At 42.8% G+C, this 17,070-nt stretch overlaps 1 protein-coding gene across 1 annotated transcript in view; it reads left to right on the forward strand.

Moving 5' to 3' along the window:
• The first annotated feature begins 557 nt into the window (after positions 1 to 557).
• The window catches only part of SH3BGRL2 (SH3 domain binding glutamate rich protein like 2), a 46,814-nt gene continuing 30,301 nt past the window's right edge, over positions 558 to 17,070 (forward strand). The window contains exon 1 of the mRNA XM_068281530.1: positions 558 to 826. Within this exon, the coding sequence (XP_068137631.1) occupies positions 782 to 826 (45 nt within the window). The 5' untranslated portion in view covers positions 558 to 781. The remainder of the gene's footprint in view (positions 827 to 17,070) is intronic.

Raw genomic sequence — 17,070 nt, forward strand, 5'->3', positions numbered from 1 at the left:
TTCCCGAATCCGCGGCGGGAGACGCTGAATACCGCGCTCATGGGGAAGTCGGGGACGATGTGCCGGCAAGACCCGCCCTACGTCATTATGTCAACACGCCCCCCGACCAGGCCATTTTCCGCTTACACTTTTTAAAATCGCTACCAAAATCGCCAGAAAACGCTCATGAAATTGCTTACAAAATGCTCATACAAATCCCTTGCGATTGCGATTAGGGATATCGATGTAGTGGGTTCCAGGCCTAACTGAGGGACAAGCGCTGAGAATAATGTGTGAGCTATAAGTACGTGTATTGAAGCCTAGGAATTTATAATGTATTACATAGCTAGTAATAGCCTAAGTTCCCTGCAAAACCTGCGTCTATACACAAGATGGCAGTATTGACTACTTTATAGCATACTCGTCAATTCAGCTGTAAGAAAAACGGAAGCGCATTTTAGCCTGTGTTTTTTCAGGGTCACATAGTGGCAGTGCTGGATCAATCTTCCCGAGCCCTGTCGAGTACATTCTGCAGCTCGGTGTTATTCGCTGTCTGCTCCTCCTCCTTTCACAGTGAGGGCGGTGCACTGGGCGTCCCCTGATTACACCAGGGTGAGCTTTGGATTAGTGTAGTGTCTCCCTCTGTGTAAAAGGGACGCACACTCAGTACTGTGCAGTGGGGCTCTGCTCCTCGGGATTCCTCCGCAGGCGCAGGGAATTGCTGGCTGGACGCGGCGTGGTTTTTGGCACAGCAGACCTGTACGAGTCCGACCTGCTTTCGCCTGGAAGAATTCGCGTGAGGATGGTGACGAAGGTGTATACAGCATCTTCCTCCTGCTCCACCACAGTAAGTCCCCGGCTCCTCTACTCATCCCAGGGTTACTTGCTGGTTTTTCTGAATGGAGGGTTTAATGGTACAATACCCCAGCTAAACAGTGGAGTGCGCACGTACCTAATACAGTTTGTGAGTTGGTTAAGTTAACTTTTGCTGCTTTAAAAAAATATTGATAGTATAATGCAGATCTTACTGATTATCTTTGTTTTTGACATTTTGCTCTAATTGATGGATTACCCCCCCCCCCCCCCCTACTTCTATAGCATGTGTAAAGGGCAAACACAGGGAATGTTGCCATTGTTATATTTATTAAATATTTTTGTTGCGCTGACACCTTGTCTACAGTCTATTATAGACTACATCTAGCAAGTCACATGACTATGGTCCCTCAGGAGGACTTGCAGTCTAATTGCCTAACTCAATCTAGGGCCTATTTGGGAAAGAGCCCACTCTTGCACAAGATGGTAGGAAAATATAGAGAAATGCAGCCTGTATGTATTTAGAGAGTATAGCCTGTCTAATTCCACCTTATCTGTAACTATGCACAAATTATTTGATCCCTCAGCTGTGTCAGCTGACTGCCATGGCAAAGAGCTCATTTGTAAACACAGGATGTTAACAATAGGTCTGCTGCCATGAAAGTAGGAAGTAGACAAACTGCAGATTTATTGCAGGATTTGTATCAGCCGTAACAAAGACTTTTTTTTATTCTTTAAAGGTTATTATGCGGTTTCTTATCTTTTAGAGTAGAGGCAGTTCTGAGTTCAGGTCCGCTTTAATCTGGCAGTATGTTATCGAGGGGTATCATGCAGATGTTGTTCTGCAAAGATTCAAACATGGGACTGTAGCACTAAACTATGATAGTCATTGTTTTGGGTAGCTTTTAATGCTGGGGATACACAATGAGATTTTTCAGCAGATTTACTGTCGATTTATGTTTTGATCGTTTTTATGATCGATTTATGATTGTTTTTCACTCATTTCTATGAGAAATGGATCAGAAAAGTGATCTAAAATCAGATTGGCCTGTTCGGAAAATATCTATCGAACCATCTATCTGCCAAAAAAATCTCATGGTGTATTCCCAGCACAAGGAACAGTTGCTGTAAAGACATGCCTGTTCTATATTATTAGGGGGGCTGGATGGCAGGGAGGTGCCCCACACAGAAACTTCAGCAAAATCTTCTGCAAGAACTTTAGTGGTTAGTTCTTTGTGATCCAATATGATGCATTACTAACTACATTGTCAGCAATGTTGGGGGCACATCTTTGTGTCCTTTTCAACATGTCCCTATGTAAGAACCTCACCTCACTGGGCATGTGCAAGCACAGTCTGTGATTGGCCAGTAGAATAAAGCTTTTTCTCTCTGTGCCCAGACTCCTTAAAGAGACTCCGTAACAAAAATTGCATCCTGTTTTTTATCATCCTACAACTTCCACAAGCTATTCTAATGTGTTCTGGCTTACTGCAGCACTTTCTGCTATCACAGTCTCTGTAATAAATCAACTTATCTCTCTCTTGTCAGACTTGTCAGCCTGTGTCTGGAAGGCTGCCAAGTTCTTCAGTGTTGTGGTTCTGTGATGCATCTCCCCCCTTCTGGCCCCTCTCTGCACACTGCCTGTGGGTTATTTAGATTAGTACAGCTTCTCTCTGCTCTATTATCTTTTACAAGCTGGATAAATCCTCCTCTGAGCTGGCAGGGCTTTCACATACTGAAGAATTACATACAGGCACAACTGTCTGCACTCTGCAGGAAGAAACAGCCTGACACTTCAGTGGAAGATAGCTGCAGGGGGAAAGAAACACACAAATGATCTCTTGAGATTAAAAAGGAAGGGTGTATACAGCCTGCTTGTGTATGGTTGTATTTTCTATGTGTGGACATACTGTACATCAACCTACTTCCTGTTTTGGTGGCCATTTTGTTTGTTTATAAACAAACTTTTTAAAACTGTTTTTAACCACTTTTAATGCGGCGAGGAGCGGCGAAATTGTGACAGAGGGTAATAGGAGATGTCCCCTAACGCACTGGTATGTTTACTTTTGTGCGATTTTAACAATACAGATTCTCTTTAAGCATCACTACAGGACACAGCATTTGGGGAGGGGTAAAAAAGGCTCAGGGTGGAAAAGAGCTGTACACAAGACCCTGCTGAACACTGAATAGGAATTGTTTACAAATCTTTGTCTGCAAAACTTTGTATGATTCCTTATCAGTGGCTGAGCAGATGCTGTCATTAGAACAATTGTGCAGAGAGCAGAAAACTTTTTCTCTCCTTGCCCTTAGTTGTCAGTCTCTCAGTACGGGCCCCCCTGTGGCTTCTGGCCTCTTCTGCAGGGTCTATTGTCCCTGCTGAGTGACAGATTATATAGTACAGACAGTCCCCCACTTGCAAACCAGTTATGTTCCGTGAGATTGTTTGTAAGGTAAGTCATGGAAATGTTATTTACTTTTGGACAACTCTGGATTTGGACAAATAGTATGGACTTTTTGTTGTTTTCACTGTGTTTTAAACTATTTGCAACACTTTATGCAATACTGTTACATGACAACAAAAAGATCCCATAACACAACAGCTAAGTGAACAAGGCCTTAAAGAGACTCTGAAGCCTCTGAAAATCGCCCTTTTTTCAGCCAGTTCTGTTAAGCACTAATGGTTTAGCTGAAACCACTATCCCGTGGCAAAACAAGGCTTTATTCACCCCCAAATACCGGGGCAAAAATCCATGACTTTCCTGGTTGTGGATTTTGCTGCCCGGGGAGGCAGAGCTTTGAGCTGTAGCTCTGCCTCCATTTGCGTCTATCTCCCGCGCATCTCCGCCTCCTCCCCGTCCCTCGCAGTGAAAGAAGTTAGAGAGGGGGGGGAGGAGGCGGAGATCTGCGGGAGATAGATGCGAATGGAGGCAGAGCTGCAGCTCAAAGCTCTGCCTCCAACAGGAAGGAGCCCCACAATTTGCCCCGAGCATTTCGGGGTGAATAAAGCCTAGTTTTGCCGCGGGATATCAGCGCTTCAGCTAAGCCATTAGTGCTTAACCGGACTAGCTGAAAAAAGGGTGATTTTCTGTGGCTTCAGACTCTCTTTAAAGGGAGTCTGAAGTGAATTTTAAAATAAAAAAAACTGATACTCAGCTGAGGTTTGAAACCCACTAGCAGCACTTTTTGATTTGAAGAATCTCTTGCTAATGCTATGGAGGGCTGTGGAGTCGGTCCAAAAATCCACCGACTCCTCAGTTTAGGATTCCACCGACTCCGACTCCTCTAATTTGCATATTACAATTTTGTTGATTAAAAGTATGTAACATGAAATTCGTCTCTTAACTGCCAACGCTTAGGAATTTTACAAGACAACTGAAGTGATAAGGATATGTAGACTACTATATTTATTCCCTTTAGACTAAAACTACTCCTTGGTAAGAGTACTTGTAAAAGGTATAAACCGGAACAAAGAACATCTATCAGGCCCTAGGCAATGTAAGTGTGGGTGCATGTAAGAATGATGTGCAGGTACTCTGCAGGGGAATGAGGAGATTGTAAACAGACAACACCTCTGTGTTCAATGTGCACAGCATTCTCAGTGGATTCCCTGCAGCTCTGTGGGGAGTGCATATGTAGAGTATAGTACTACTGTGTAACAAAGTAAACCTGAGACAGATGAAATTAAAGTTTTATACATACCTGGGGCTTCCTCCAGCCGCCTTCAGGATAATCAGTCCCTCGTTGTCCTCCTCCACCACCTGGATCTTCTGCTATGAGTCCAGGTACTTGAGCCAGTCGGGCGTAGTGCGCATGCACACACTCCGCTGCCAGGAGCATACTACACCTGTGCAGCACTATTGCGCAGGTGCAGAATGTTCCTGGCTGTGGGAGCGGCATGCGGCCGGACAGCGCTGACTGGCTGAATTACTAGGACTCATAGCAGAAGATCCGGGTGGTGGAGGACAGCGAGGGACTGATTAGCCTGAAGGGAACTGGAGGAAGCCCCAGGTATGTATAAAACTTTACTTTTCATCCGTCTCAGTTACCCTTTAATTTGTAGTCATCGAACCAAATTTTAACAACATATCAAATTATTTGATTTCATCAGCAAAGGGAGTGCATACATTTGCATAAATCAGCATCAATGCAGAATTATTTCCATCTTGTTGACCATCTCTATTAGTGACACAGCTACACATCAGGCTTTATTCTTACAGCATAGATGTTATTTAGTATATATAAGAGATTCCTGTGTACACATCATATATACAGTCACAATCAAATATGTATATCTGACCTTAAAAATACGGGGACTGCTTTATTGCAGCAGCACAAGTAACTAATTTTGATTGGTTTATTTCATTTTTGTGGACTAAGCACAGCTATTACTGTATATATACATTATTTTTAATGACTATTATTTGAGAAATAGAACATTTTATCATATTTTCTATTTTAATTACAGTTACAAATTCATTAGGAGTCGGAGTCGGTACATTTTTTCCCGACTCCGACTCCAGGCACCCAAAATTGCCCGACTCCACGACTCCGACTCCACAGCCCTGATGCTATGGGGGATTTTTTTAAAAGTACCATCTCTCAAGTGGGATCACTCCCTATAGTATTACATTAGCAAGCGCTTTCCATATCACAAGTGCTTATAAATGTGCTGCTAGTGGGTTCCAGGTCTAAGGAGGGGGAAGGTTCTGGGTTCCCATGCTTCCCATGCTCCTGCCGGTCTCCACGGTACCCCGCAGGCTCCCCTGTTAGCAGTCCAAGACCAATTGGTCGTGGATTGCTCTCTCCGGGTTAGGAGAATTCGGCAGTCTTCGGAAGCACTCGGGCGCTCCGTACTGCGATTGCCTTCTCTGATGCATTTGCACGTGCACAGCACCGAGCTGCCGGTCTTTGGAGCCTGAGTGCTTACGCAGACCGCTGAAGTCTTTAGCAGCGGGCGATTCGAACGGAGCAGCCTGCGGGGGAACGAGGAGACCTGCAGGAGAACGGGAAAGTTCTATAGGACCCAGAGCCTTCCCTCTCCTTAGGTGAGTATCAGTTTTTTATTTTTTATTTTAAAATTTGCTTCAGACTTGCTTTGATATTGCTCTAGAGTCTAGAAGATGACAAGTAGCAATGTCTGCCATTCACACACAGGTGCTTTGCTACGTGACAGATGCTTTTTTGCCTGTACAAACGTTTGCTATAGACCGGAACTTCTTTTGCTAATGTTCATATTTCAGAGCTATTGTCAATGTTAGTTGAATCAATAGACAGAAGCCACCACACGCACACTGTTCAGTTAATGATTTATCCAGAGAACCTAGGAGCATTCTGTACAAGAGAGAAAATATAGTAAATGTATTTTCATTTCTTGAGGTTAACATAGCTAGCTGATCAGCATAGATGGCCTTTAAAGGGAACCTAAACTAAGGATATGGATTTTTCCTTTTAAAAAAAAAAAATACCAGGTGCCTGACTCTCCTGCTGATCCTGTGCCGCTAATACTTTTAGCCACAGCCCCTCAACAAGCATCCAGATCAGGCACTCTGAAGTCATACTGGATTAGCTGCATGCTTGTTTCAACTGTTTGATTCAGCCACTACTGCAGCCAAAGAGATCAGCAGGACAGCCAGGTGACTGGTATTGTTTAAAAGGAAACATCCATATCCCTCTGTTAAGGTTCCCTTTAAGTTTTGTACAGAGTTGGGAGCAGTAGATTCCCTGCCATGTTTTAATGTGGTGCATGTCCCTGTTTTAAGAGATAAAGCCTCATTTCCTGCGCTTGTGATAGCTGTCACTGGCATAGGAAGTTTACTGAGTAGTAAAGCTTTAGGGCCTATTTCCAATGGGAGCCATGGCTGTTTCTGAGGCAGTGTCCCCCATTGCAGCTCGCATGAGAGGAGACGCTGCAAATCTGTAGCTAGTGGAAACGAGCCATTACAGTTGTCATGTTTATGAATGGCTACAGCTCCTCTTAGGGGTGTCAGCAGAGCTACCACATAAAATAAATGAAGGCTCCAATGACTGACAGAGTAAAAAACCAAGGTGAGGTATTTATCTGAACAGCATGGAAATGTAATATTTTTAAAGGACACTTGAAGTGAGAGCGATATGTAGGCTGTCACGTTTATTTTCTTTTAAATAATACTAGCGCAAGCGATTCGGCCAACGGCGCCATTATCCCCTATGGCAGAGTTTCTCCGTGCGATTTTGTGTGCTGGGAAACTGCGGATTCGGAGCGGTTTCCGCTCCAGTGGAAACGGGCCCTAAAGCCTTATCTACACCGTACAATTTTTTTTTTTATTATTTTTTTTATTTTTTTGTTCGATTCATTGATTTGATTCAATCCGACATGTCCGATTGGGACTCGATTCGATTCAATTTGACAATGTTTTGCAATGGCAAATTGAATCGAATTGAATCCCGATCGGACATGTCGGATCGAATCGAGTCAATGAATCGAATCAGACAAAAAATTGTATGGTGTAGATGGGGCTTTAGGAATGCAAAGTGACAGATGTTTTTGTTAAAGGTGCCCTTACATCTAGCCATGATGGGCAGATTCGATCAAGACACAAATCTCTCTCTCTGATCAAATCTGTCAGCTACCCATATGCTGCAGGCACATGTATAAATGTGTGACACCTTATTCCCTTATTATGAATATGTAGTTTTAATATACGGTCACTCATTCTTAACACCCAGGGTTGTATTTACCATTAGGTACAGTAGGCCAGTGTCATAGATAGTACTTTCCCTGGTTTGTTTTACACTCTCTCTCTGCCACTAGACATTTTCTAAGAAATCTGGCAGCAGACTGGAGGGGGTGCAAGCTTCTAGAGTTGCCACCTTGTTGGTATTTGGCTGACCTTGCTGGTAAATCTGCTTTCCAGCCCACTTATAGATATAATACACGTTCCCTGCTGGCTCTTAGTTTCCAGCCCATGGCCAGCCACCTGACAGGAACTATGAGGACAAGAAATGTGGTCATCCTGCTCCATACAATCTGTGGTAAGAGAAAAGGGAGGAAGAGCTGCAAGAAAGACAGTTTTTGCTGTTTGAGCTGTGGTGCGTCTGTGTGCTGAGAGCATGAAAGATAGACAGTGACTCAGACTGCTCCAGCCAGATGTGTACATTGTAATTGTGTGTGTGTGTGTGTGTGCAATATGTACTGGGTGGGGTATGACTTTAGGAACTCTGCCTTGGGTGGTGCATCACTTGGTCTAGAGCCATGTGTGTGAAGAGGAGGGATGATGGGCAATGCATGAGTGAGTAACCTTTTTTTACATGTGGGAGGCACACAAACACAATTCTGTTATTTGCTATTTGTTTAGTGATCCACCGCCAGGCAGCTGTAAACACACAAGAGTCTCAGCTAAGACAGCCCAGGACATCATCTTTCCTGATACCTCCATGTCGTCATACTTCCTGGGTTAGCTCCGCCCCCCTGACCCCTATAGGACCCATACAAAACTATAAATAAAGGTCAAAACCCCTAGCACCCCATTCTCTTTTTTTTTTTGTCCTCAGACACTATAGGATCCATGGTTTGGTAGCTATTATCAACTCTGAATACTTTGTTAGGCTATTCTTTCTTTCATGTATGTTTGTTTGGCTCATTGAGCTCTTACCCTCAACCCAGGTTTTTCTATGGAATGGGTTTTTCCCTGGGGAACAAGAGTGTCCTTTGGCTACTTAAGGTGCCTTATCAAGGCCTCTTGTGGATCATTATCGGCACCCTATAGCGGGCTAAATGTCTGAGAGGATCACTGGGTGCCCTTCGGGCGCGCTTTACTCACAAGTCTGCTTCTGTGAGATTCTTGGCTGGTTTGTGGTAACTAATGCGGCGGATGCTGCGGAGTTCAGCAGAGCTGATGCAGGTTGGTGTTAACCTCTCTGGTAGTGGTGGTAGCGCGGTGCTGTCCGGGCGATCTGCGGTCTATGGCCGCCGCTTGCATCCCTTCCTCGCCATGCCACTCGGCGTCTGGAAGTCAGGTATGCGCGAGGGTAGGGTTAATTTCTAAGCTTGGCTGAGTGAGCTGTGGCTATATTGGTTAAGGGCAGGCGTGCCCTTTCTGCGCCAGGACTCTTCTGCGCTCCCAGGGGGCGAGGTATTTAAGTTCAGAAGCGTCTGTGCTCTCTGAGAGAGAGCTGGAAGGCGTGTGTTGGGGAAACTATTCCCGCAGAGCCGCTGACATTCCTTTTTTGGCTGACAACCTTTTTACATTGAGTATTTTGGAATCAGTAAGCCATAGTTTTTCTTTAGAGTTTCTGTGGGATCAATATTTTTCTCAATATGAGATATTAATGGTTGTTTTCCTTATTCCCCACAGTGAATACGGCCGATAATAATGATCCTGGTCCTTCGGGGTAAGATTTAAAGGGACAAAAAAAAAAAAGTTGACTACTACAGAATAAGAAAGCAATTAAATTATTGCTTATGTCTTTCAGTTCATGCCAAACAATCCACGGGGAGGCAAGATCTCATAGATCACACTTCCGCTCGAGACATAAGAAACAACATCACAAGTCAGTCTAGATCAAGATCTAGGTCAAGACGGCGGTCTTCCAGATCAAGTCATCATACACGTTACAATTCAAGGAATAGATCTTACTCGCCAATCCGCAGGCAATTGCTTGAGAAAGGACAGTGCTGGGCTTGCCCTAGGCCGGCGATGCCAGACAAAACGGTCTGTGACTCTTGCTTTAATCAGCTGGCTAAAGGCCAGGAAGAAAAAAATGAAGATCTTACAGAGATTATAAGGAAGGTTGTTCGAGATGAAGTACTAGCCCATTCATCTACAACGCAATAACCAGCAATCCAGCAGGACATGGGGGAGACTGAAGAGGAGGATGAAGAAACTCCATGCATATTTCACTTTAACCACTTTACCCCGCCCGTACGAATTTCTCCGTCCCTTTTTCCATCCTTTAACCCCCAGGGACGGAGAAATCCGTACTTTCCGCGTACCCGACGCTGTCCGCGCTCCCGCTCGTAAACACGCTGCCCGCCGCTAGTAAACACGCCGCCGCCCGCTCGCCCGGAGATCAATGAACGGGAAAATCCATTCCCGTTCGTTGATCTAAGCCCCACAATGATCCGCTGCTCTCCTATGGGCAGCGCGATCATTGTGAGAAAAAACTCACGTGTCCAGCCTCCTTATACTTCCTCCAAGCTTCCGGAAGGACGCTTGGAGGTCGCATTAAAACAAAAAGTTACTGTGGCCATCTTGTGGCCAAATAGTAAACTACACCCTACACATTTTTCACATACAAATGATTTTTACACAAAAAATTAACTCATTACCTCCCACACTCCCCATTTTTTTTTTTTTTTTTTTTTTTTGGTAATTAAAAAAAATTTCAAAAATTTACAATTAAAAAAAATACATAAATAGTTACCTTAGGGACTGAACTTTTTAAATATTTATGTCAAGAGGGTATAACACTGTTACTTTATAAACTATGGGCTTGTAATTAGGGATGGACGCAAAACTGAAAAAAATGCACCTTTATTTCCAAATAAAATATTGACGCCAAACATTGTGATAGGGACATAATTTAAATGGTTTTATAATCGGGACAAAAGGGCAAATAAATTTCATGGGTTTTAATTACAGTAGCATGCATTATTTAAAAACTATAATGGTCGAAAACTGAAAAATAATTCCCCACATTTTTCCTATTTTCCCATTAAAACACATTTAGAAAAAAATAATTCTTGGCATAATGTCCCACCTAAAGAAAGCCTAATTGGTGGCGGAAAAAACAAGATATAGTTCATTTCATTGTGATAAGTAATGATAAAGTTATAGACGAATGAATGGAAGGAGCGCTGAAAGGTGAAAATTGCTCTGGTGCTCAGGGGGTAAAACCCCTCAGTGGTGAAGTGGTTAAACTCACTAATCCATTCATTACTGCAGTAAAGGAGGCGTTAGAGTGGGTGAACCCCCCCTCAGAGCAAGAGCAAAATAAAGAGTATTACTCACATCTACATAGGAAATCAAATTCCTTTCCTTTAATGAAGGAGATCAAAGGTTTAATTGTAGAAGAGTGGCAGAGAGTGTAAAACAAACCTTCTTTTCATAATCGTTTCTCAAAAAATTATATCCATTAAGGAAGATGAGATTGCTTTTCTTCAGAACCCTCCTACAGTGGACTCCTCATAATCGAGACTTGTAAAGCATGTAACATTACCAAAGGAAGATTCGGCAATATTCAAGGCGTGTAGATAATGACCTGAAGAAATCATATCTCATGGCGTGAGCTTCTTGCAAACCCGCAATTGCACTTACTTCAGTGGCAAAAGCACAAAAGGTCTGGACATCTACAATAGAACAAGCGATTGTGGCAGATGCGGATAAATCAGAAATTCTGGCAGCATTAGAGGATTTGAAGATCTTGGCAGACTTTGTTGGAGAAGCTTCCATGGAGATTTTGAGGTCATCTTCTAGGATTATGCTAAACTCAGTGACAGCCAAGAGAGCCCTTTGGCTAAGGCCATGGAGAGCTGATTTGGGATCCAAACAAGGTTGGGAAAAGATTCCATATGACGGTGCCACTCTATTCGGTAGTGAGATGGACAAGGCAATCGCCAGAGTTACTGGCAGAAAATCAGGATTATTACCTCAGGACAGACCACCAAGGAAGAATTTGCAAAATTATAGAAAACAGCAATCCAATTGGTTTAGAGATGCCAAGTCATAGACCTGGAAAGCCATATAGGTCTAATTGGAAAAGCTCCCAAGCCTCTTTAGCAAGATCCTTGAAGTCAGGTATCCAACGTTCAACTCAAGCTAAGCAGTCCTTTTGAAGGTACGTCCACCCTGGTGTCACCAGTGGGCTCAAGGCTTCAGAGCTTCAGGGATATCTGGGTGGAGAAAGTTCAGGAAAGTTGGGTGATTTCTACCATATCAAAGGGCCACAAGTGGCAATTCTGCTGGTCTCCAAAGGACAGGTTTCTCCCAACTCTACTTCCAGGGAATCAACACAAAGCAAGCACGTTAGTGGAATATGTAATTACCTTACAGAAACAAAGAGCGATCTGTATAGTGCCCTCAGAGGAAAGATACAAGTGAATCTATTCTCAACTTTTTCTAGTGAAAAAGAAGAGTGGAGATTACAGACCAGTGATCGATCTCAAATATCTGAAACAAAGCGATAACAATTCCGAAATTCAAAATGGAATCATCGCAGTCGATCATCCTAGCAGTAATGCCAAACGACTGGCTGTTGTCAATAGACTTACAGGATGCCTATCTACATGTACCAGTTCATCCGACATTTCAGAGGTTTCTCAGATTTTGCATAGGAAATATTCATCTGCAATTCACTTTGCTGCCCTTCGGACTTGCAACCGCTCCAAGGACATTTACGAAAGTTCTAGTGGCAGCAATAGCGGTTTTAAGAATGAGAGATATACGAATATACCATTATCTAGACGATATATTGATCCTGGCGGATTCCAGAGAAAATCTAGAGACACTTCACTGCAATTTCTGACAGAACTGGGTTTGGTTTATCAATACCAAGAAGACTAAGAGTCAGTTATCCCCAGCAAAAAGATTGATCTATTTGGGAGCAGATTTCGACACCAGAAGGAACACAGTATCCCTACCAGTGGAAAAGGTAAAGAATTACAGCAAGATGATTCACCAGGCGATACAGTGCCCGCTTTTATCTTCGAGACAATGTCTTCAAATATTGGGGATAATGTCATCTGCGATTCCACTGGTCAAATGGTTCAGATGGCATATGGGAACTTTCCAGATGAACTTCCTAAGGCAATGGAATCAAGTCTCATTGAACCAGAATATAAAGTTACCAATGTCATGCAGGCTCTCCCTTCTGTGGTGAACCAACTGGGAAAATCTCAGTCAGGGACATCCGTTAACTCTGTATTCTTGGATCACGATTACTTCGGACGCCAGTCAGATCGGATGGGGAGCTCATTGTTTCCAGAAATGGTCTCAAGGTCGTTGGCACAGTATTCAGCAGGGAGTAGTATCCAACATACTGGAACTTAGGGCAGCGTTCAAAGCAACACAGGCATTTGCTCATTTAGTGAAGAACTTGGCCTTGTGTATACAGATGGACAATCAGGCTGCAGTTGCCTATGTACAAAAGCAGGGGGGTACCAGGAGTACCTCGTTAATGAAGGAACTCTCTCCCCTAATGAAGTGGGCAGAGAAGAATCTGTTCGCTATCAAGGCGGTATATCTTCCGGGGAAGAAGAATATTCAGGCAGATTTGCTTTCCCGAAACAAATTGGACAACAACGAATGGAAATTGAATACGTCGATTTTCAAGGAGATTGTACTGTTATGGGGTCTCCCCCCAGATGGACTTATTTGCTTCCAATCTCAACTGCCAAGTTCCGAGCTTCATTTCGAGACGTCCAGTTCCGGGAGCGAGTGGAACAGATGCGCTAGTAGCTCCATGGGAAGCACCACTGGTTTATGCGTTCCCTCCAGTACCGCTTCTGAGATTCCTTAAGAGATTACAGACAGAGAGAGTTTGTGCCATAGTAATAGCCCCTTTCTGGCTGAAAAGACCGTGGTTTCCACTATTGATGAATATGTCTATATGTCCACCAATGAGACTACGAACAATACCGGATCTCCTTTCACAGAATGGACTGTTCCATCAGAATCTGGAAATTCTAGCATTGACTGCTTGGAAATTGAAAGGAAATTGTTGTCAGACGCAGGGTTCTCACCTTCGGTAGTTGAAACTTTGCTTCGAGCAAGGAAAGTCTCGACTAATAAAACATATCGCAGAGTTTGAAAGAAATTTTATAGACTTCTCATCCCGGAAGGGAATTGATTTCTTAACACCCTCAGTCCCTCATATCTTGGACTTTATACAGCCTGGTGTGGAAAAGGGTCTAGGTGTAAGTACGTTGAGAGGACAAGTGTCTGCCATCTCAAGCCTCATAGGACAGATATTGTCTGCAGACAGACTGCTACAGCCGTTCTTTCAGGCTCTAATGAAGATCCGACCTCCCATCAAAAAGACTCTTCCTTCTTGGGACTTACCATTAGTCCTTGAGTATCTTTCTTCTACTCCTTTTAAACCGATTGGGACTTGTTCTATCTGGAACCTAACATTAAAGACAACATTCCTTGTCGCAATCTCTTCCGGCAGAAGAGTATCAGAAATCCAGGCTCTTGGAGCATCAGATCCATATATTATGTTCTTTCCAAACAGAGTAGTACTGAGGCCAGTTTTTGATTGCCTACCTAAAGTAGTCACGGCTGCTCATCTTAACCAGGAATGGACTCTGCCCGCTTTTGCCGGCACAGAGGAAGGGGCAGGAGATCATCCATTAGACATTGCAAGGGTTATATAGCGGCTACAGAATCATTCAGAAACTCGGAACATCTCTTTATTTGCCCTTCCGGGCCTAGAAAGGGGAAAGAGGTCTCAGCGAGAACTATCGCCACCTGGATAGTGAGACTTATAAAGGCATCTTACAGAGCCAGTGGGGATGATCAAGTACCATCAACATCAGCACATTCAACCAGAAGCGTAGCTGCCTTCTGGGCAGCCTCAACCGGTGTTTCATTAACAACAATCTGTAAAGCAGCAAATTGGACTACTCCTAAAACCTTTATTAAGCATTATAGAATCAATCCCTCTGTACTTACCACTGTCAATTTTGGAAAAAAAAGTCTTGTCTGCTAAAAGATAAAGATAAGGTTTTTTTGTGCATTAAACCCTCCCGTCTGATTATTGTTTGTGCTAGTTAAATCCCAGGAAGTATGACGACATGGAGGTATCAGGAAAGCCAGAAAATTTGTACTTATGTAATTTTCCTTTCCTGATACAACTCCATGTCGGCATACGACCCACCCTTTTATTTTTTGTGTCTGAGTCCTATATACGAGAATGGGGTGCTAGGGGTTATGACCCTTATTTATAATTTTGGATGGGTCCTATAGGGGTCAGGGGGGCGGAGCTAACCCAGGAAGTATGCCGACATGGAGTTGTATCAGGAAAGGAAAATTACATAGGTAAGTACAAATTTTCTGGCTTTTATGAATTTTCTCTAGTGTGTGTGTGTGTATGAAGGGTACACATTGCCCTGTTCTATGTTGCCAAAAGGCACCCCATCTATTTGTGCAATATACATATGGAGGTGGTGAGGGGCACCAATCCTCAAGGGTACCAAGGGGCACATGAACCCAAAATACAGCCCTAATATGTAATCGTGTAAATATGCTTATATTCAGGTGGGTATTAATTGTATATGTGCATTTCATTAAAAGCATAACATTAAACCCTGTAGAGCCTTTTGAGCTTATGTACTGCATGGTGGAAGCTTCTTTTTAATATGGTCACCAACTTAAAACGTACCTGAAGTGATATGAGATAAATGTAGTTACATATCAGACTAGCCCATCTAAGAAATAGTCTATAGTCCATCTCTGTTTTCCTGTTCAGCAAATGATTAAAAATAAAAATTCTATTATGTATACAATAAAAAGATGGATTTAACTAAATGTCCAGAAAAGTAAATAAAAAGCAACACTCCTGTTCCTGCTTGTGGTAAAAAAGAATTGTTTGCAGTATGTCACACGGCATGTGTGTGATTCACATGTCAGACAGTCAGCTGACCATGGTTTACATGTGATTTAAAACATGCATTACAAACAAACAAAAAAACATCTGTGGAAAACTTCTCTTTTCTATTGATGTAAGTTTATACCCTGCTTTATCTGGCTGAGGAAACAATGCTGATAATGTTTTAGTGCTGAAAGTTCAACAGGTCATTACTTCTGTTTTGCAGCTGAATTAAGCTGTTTGTTTTTTTTGTTTTTGCATCGGATTATCACAGGTGCTGTTTAGAACTCAGTCTAAAGGTGGACACACAGGATACAATAAAATGATACGATTTTACAGCAATTTGATAAATATGGTCGGATCTCCTGAAGAAAACTAACTTTTTTTTTTCATTTGACTGAAAAATCTGATCGGATTTCCAGTTATTGATTTTTTTTTTTTTTTTATCCATCCGGAATGCTGAAAGTTTGTCTCCAATTTTTCCAAAGACTGTATGGTGTGTGTGTGTTTGTCAATTTATTAATATACACACCCTAGCAATTTTCTCAGTTTCCAATAATATTTATCATAATTGGGGGAAAAAAAATGAACATAGGTGTGTGGTACATTGGTTATATTTTTAAAAATGTTAAAATCAGAACAATTGATTGCAATTTTTGAATTGAACAGATATTTAAAAAAAATTGTATGGTATGTGGCCACCTTTAAAGCATGTCTGAAGTTAAAATAAAAAAGAAACAAACAAACAAAAACAAACAAACAGATACTCTCCTAAGGAAAGGGAAGGCTCTGAGTCCTATAGAGACTTTCTATTCTCCTCCATGGTGTCCTTGTTTTACCGCAGGCTCCTCAGTTTGAATCTCCTGTCTGGGAAGCACTTGGGCTCCCAACCAGTGGCTCTGTACTGCGCTCGCGCATGCACAGTACAGAGTAGCCCGTCTTCGGAAACCTGTGTTGAAGAGAGCACTCTGCTAATGGGGGAGCCTGCAGGGAACACGGGGAACGTGAGGAGGCCGGGAAGGCTCTAAAGCACAGTTCCCCAACCCTGTCCTCAAGGACCACCAACAGTACATGTTTTGCAGAAAACCACAAACCTGCACAGGTGAGGTAATTACTGGAGCATGCAAATTTGGATACTATTTTTCTGACGCATAATCGCATGCGTATGCAAATTCACATACGTAAGCATCTGTGTTTTTGTTTTGTTTTTGTTTGTTTTTTTTACATGACAATTTGCATGCGTAATAGTTATTTATGTTTTTTCATGTATATTGTTTTGATTTTCACTCTATTGACATACAGAAAAACGCACACAAAAACCTGCCAAAAAACCGAAAACCTGCAAAAGCAAAAATGCACACAAACTGCATGCGGCATTCAAAAAATTGTAACATTGCTGTGCAAATGTTTTCTGCATGCAAATTCTGATTTATAATGGAAATAGACCCATTGAAATGCATTGCTATGCGAATCTGTGTGCAGAAAATGCACACCAATTCATGTCTAGTGCAAACGGGCCCCACAGCCGGTTTCACAATGCGGATTGATGGCAGCGGTGCGTCCCAGGGGCCGCACAGCCAAAAACTGGCCTTACTACACAGGAATTCCAGTCTGGCACACGGCCAAGCAGGAAGTGACACTCACTTCCTGTGGCCGAAACGATCATGTGTGTAGAAAGGGACATGCAGGACACGTAAAACTTGTGGTGGGTAT

The sequence above is a fragment of the Hyperolius riggenbachi genome, chromosome 4, assembly GCF_040937935.1.
Source record: "Hyperolius riggenbachi isolate aHypRig1 chromosome 4, aHypRig1.pri, whole genome shotgun sequence".
NCBI classification, from domain to species: Eukaryota; Metazoa; Chordata; class Amphibia; order Anura; family Hyperoliidae; genus Hyperolius; species Hyperolius riggenbachi.